This window comes from Triticum aestivum, chromosome 7D (assembly GCF_018294505.1).
Source record: "Triticum aestivum cultivar Chinese Spring chromosome 7D, IWGSC CS RefSeq v2.1, whole genome shotgun sequence".
Classification (NCBI taxonomy): domain Eukaryota; kingdom Viridiplantae; phylum Streptophyta; class Magnoliopsida; order Poales; family Poaceae; genus Triticum; species Triticum aestivum.
The window spans coordinates 62,449,411-62,451,746 of NC_057814.1; the positions used below are offsets into that span (position 1 = coordinate 62,449,411).

The 2,336-nt window shown below is 52.0% G+C and overlaps 2 protein-coding genes across 3 annotated transcripts in view; one reads left to right on the forward strand and one right to left on the reverse strand.

Moving 5' to 3' along the window:
- Window positions 1–202: 202 nt before the first annotated feature.
- LOC123164475 (uncharacterized) lies at window positions 203–1,181 on the reverse strand. Its single transcript, XM_044581986.1, has 3 exons — window positions 1,071–1,181; window positions 735–978; window positions 203–455 (listed from the first exon to the last, which is right to left on the reverse strand). Exons 2-3 carry the CDS (start codon window positions 929–931, stop codon window positions 263–265), a joined length of 390 nt encoding a protein of 129 aa, XP_044437921.1. The 5' UTR covers window positions 932–978; window positions 1,071–1,181; the 3' UTR covers window positions 203–262.
- A 477-nt stretch (window positions 1,182–1,658) lies between these two features.
- The window catches only part of LOC123168599 (phosphatidylglycerophosphate phosphatase PTPMT2), a 4,248-nt gene continuing 3,570 nt past the window's right edge, over window positions 1,659–2,336 (forward strand). The window contains exon 1 of one of the 2 annotated variants that reach the window (XM_044586485.1): window positions 1,659–2,007. In XM_044586485.1, coding sequence (XP_044442420.1) covers window positions 1,831–2,007 — 177 coding nt within the window. In that variant the 5' untranslated portion in view covers window positions 1,659–1,830. The remainder of the gene's footprint in view (window positions 2,008–2,336) is intronic. The other variant, XM_044586484.1, reaches the window with a different exon arrangement.

The following is a 2,336-nucleotide window of genomic DNA, read 5'->3' on the forward strand; positions in this document are numbered from 1 at the left end:
ACATCTCAGAGGGATGTTCCCAGCCTTGCATCCGCACACCATTTGCTTGATGAACTGACTCCGACGACCATAAGTCTTCTAGGGCCAATGGATTTCACTAATTATTTATGGACGCAGTATCCCCACCTGGCAAATTATCTTGTGCCACAACTTTTTGTACACATTGTCTAAAGCATTAAATTTTGATTGTGGACTCAGTTGTACGCCCTGTATCACTGCAAACTCCCATTTCATGTACCAGGCGAGCGATGAGATGACAGTCCTACTGAAGGAAATAAATGCTCGTTGCCTCTCGAACCTTGCAACTGCACGCGAGCACATCCAGCTTGAGATGTTTTAGTTTGCTGACAAGATATTTGAGGCCTGTAACTGCATTTGCACATGTTTTGCAGCACGCGGCTTTGCCCATGGTTTGGGCACGGTGTTCTGCTCGGTGCAGCAGCACTATCTTCAGCCTGCAAGCGGAGCCAACTCACATATTAACTGCCCAGGGTTCAGCAAGCCTGATTATGGGGTAAAAATGAATTATGGCCTACTGACTGCATGTAAATCACTAGTTGTTCTACTCCACTCATCGGAACTTTCATGTACATACCTAGTTGTACTGAATGCGAGTATAAATCCAACACTAAGTTGCTGCAAGCACCTATTAATGGCAGGAATTTTCCACTCCTCAAAAGTTCTTTCTTTTGCAGCCGTAAATTAATGACTGCAAGAACAAATCCACCACTAACCTCTTATTCCATTCAGGCGCCCGGGGATTCATCTTCCCAGTTGACAACTTCAACGTCGAGGGTGAGCTCTCTCTCCTGTCCGCGGCCGCCGCTACCCTGGCCGCCAAGATCTGAGCTTCGGCGCTGTCCACCGCCCGTTCCTGCTCCACCACCTCCTGCTCCGCCACCATATCGCCTCCCGTCGCCCCTGCCGACATAGGGGGCGGCACCAAGCTCTCTGCGACCTCCTCCAGGGAAAGTGGATCTGATTCAGGCCGAAACCAAATCCTGTCAATCACTAAATCCAGGGGACTAAGAATAGAGACGAGATCGCTAGACAAGCAAGGATGTACGTACTCGCGCATCAGCTGCAGCAGGAACTCCATGGTGCCTCGCCGCTGGCACTCCTCTCTACGACCCAGTCCCCGGCTTCCAAATGAGCTCCGCCCTAATGGCAGCTAATTTTCTGCGTGAACCCACCGAACGGAAAGTGAATTTCTTTTTTTAAAAGTATCTGGTCCACGGATCAGATGGGTACGCCGATTCCGACCCACAGCCCATCTCATCAATGTCGAATGGACGCTACCCTGCCGTTAAAACAGGGCCCACCAACCACCCGCGGTCGGGTACGTATTTTTGAACAGTGTCTATTTTCTGGCAGCCCACCAGCGCCTGTAAAAAGGTATGGACCACATCCGCATGCGTCACTTAACGTCCAGGATTTCGAGCTCATTTGTGCTGGCGCTCAATAACTCCACGTCCTGTTTTGCGCCTCTATCAGCCTATTGGCCTATATATAAAAAACCTAAACGGGCCGTGTCGTGCCGACACCCGTACCCAACCCCAGGGCTATTGGACCGGCACGCCAGGACCGGCCCGTTTGCCCAGGTTTGGTTCAACCCCAGTTTTTCTCACAGCAGAAAAAACAAATCGACGTCTCAAAGGAAAAAAAACAGATGGAGGAAAAACAGGGGGAAAAAATCCACCCCAACGCTGGCAGTTCAGCCCTCGAGCACCGGAGGAGGCCAGCTCGTCGGAAGACCTTCGACCTCCCCTGCGATCTCGACGGGCAATCAATCCGGCCGTCGTTCACCCGGCCGCCGAACGCCGATTTGCCATGGCCGCGGCGGAATCGTTCGGCCTGCGGCGCGGGGCGGGGGCGCGGGCGCGGAGGAAGGCGAAGGAGGCGGCGGTGGGCGCCGCCGCGAGGGCGCTCTTCTACCCGACGCTTCTCTACAACGTGGTGAGGAGCAAGGTCCAGGCCGAGTTCCGGTGGTGGGACGAGGTCGATCAGGTGCGTGTGCTGCCGCCACCGTAGATCGCCTTTCCAGCAGACTTGATCTCCAGCGAGACTGCCTAGTGATTTGTCAGATGAGCAAGTAATATCCTCCATCGCGGTGAACTTTTAGATGCAAACGCTGTTATCATTTTGTCTTAGTTTAAGTATAGTAACCTCTGTCCTGAGTTAGAATGCATTATTTGGAGTGAGAAGAAACATTCATCTGAAATGTGTAAATCTGTTCCGTGGGGCTGTCAGAGTTAGCAACTATGCTTCTTTGTTGGTAGCAACTAGTATCAAGTAATATTTTGAATACTGGCTTCAGCAGATTGGTAGACAAGGGG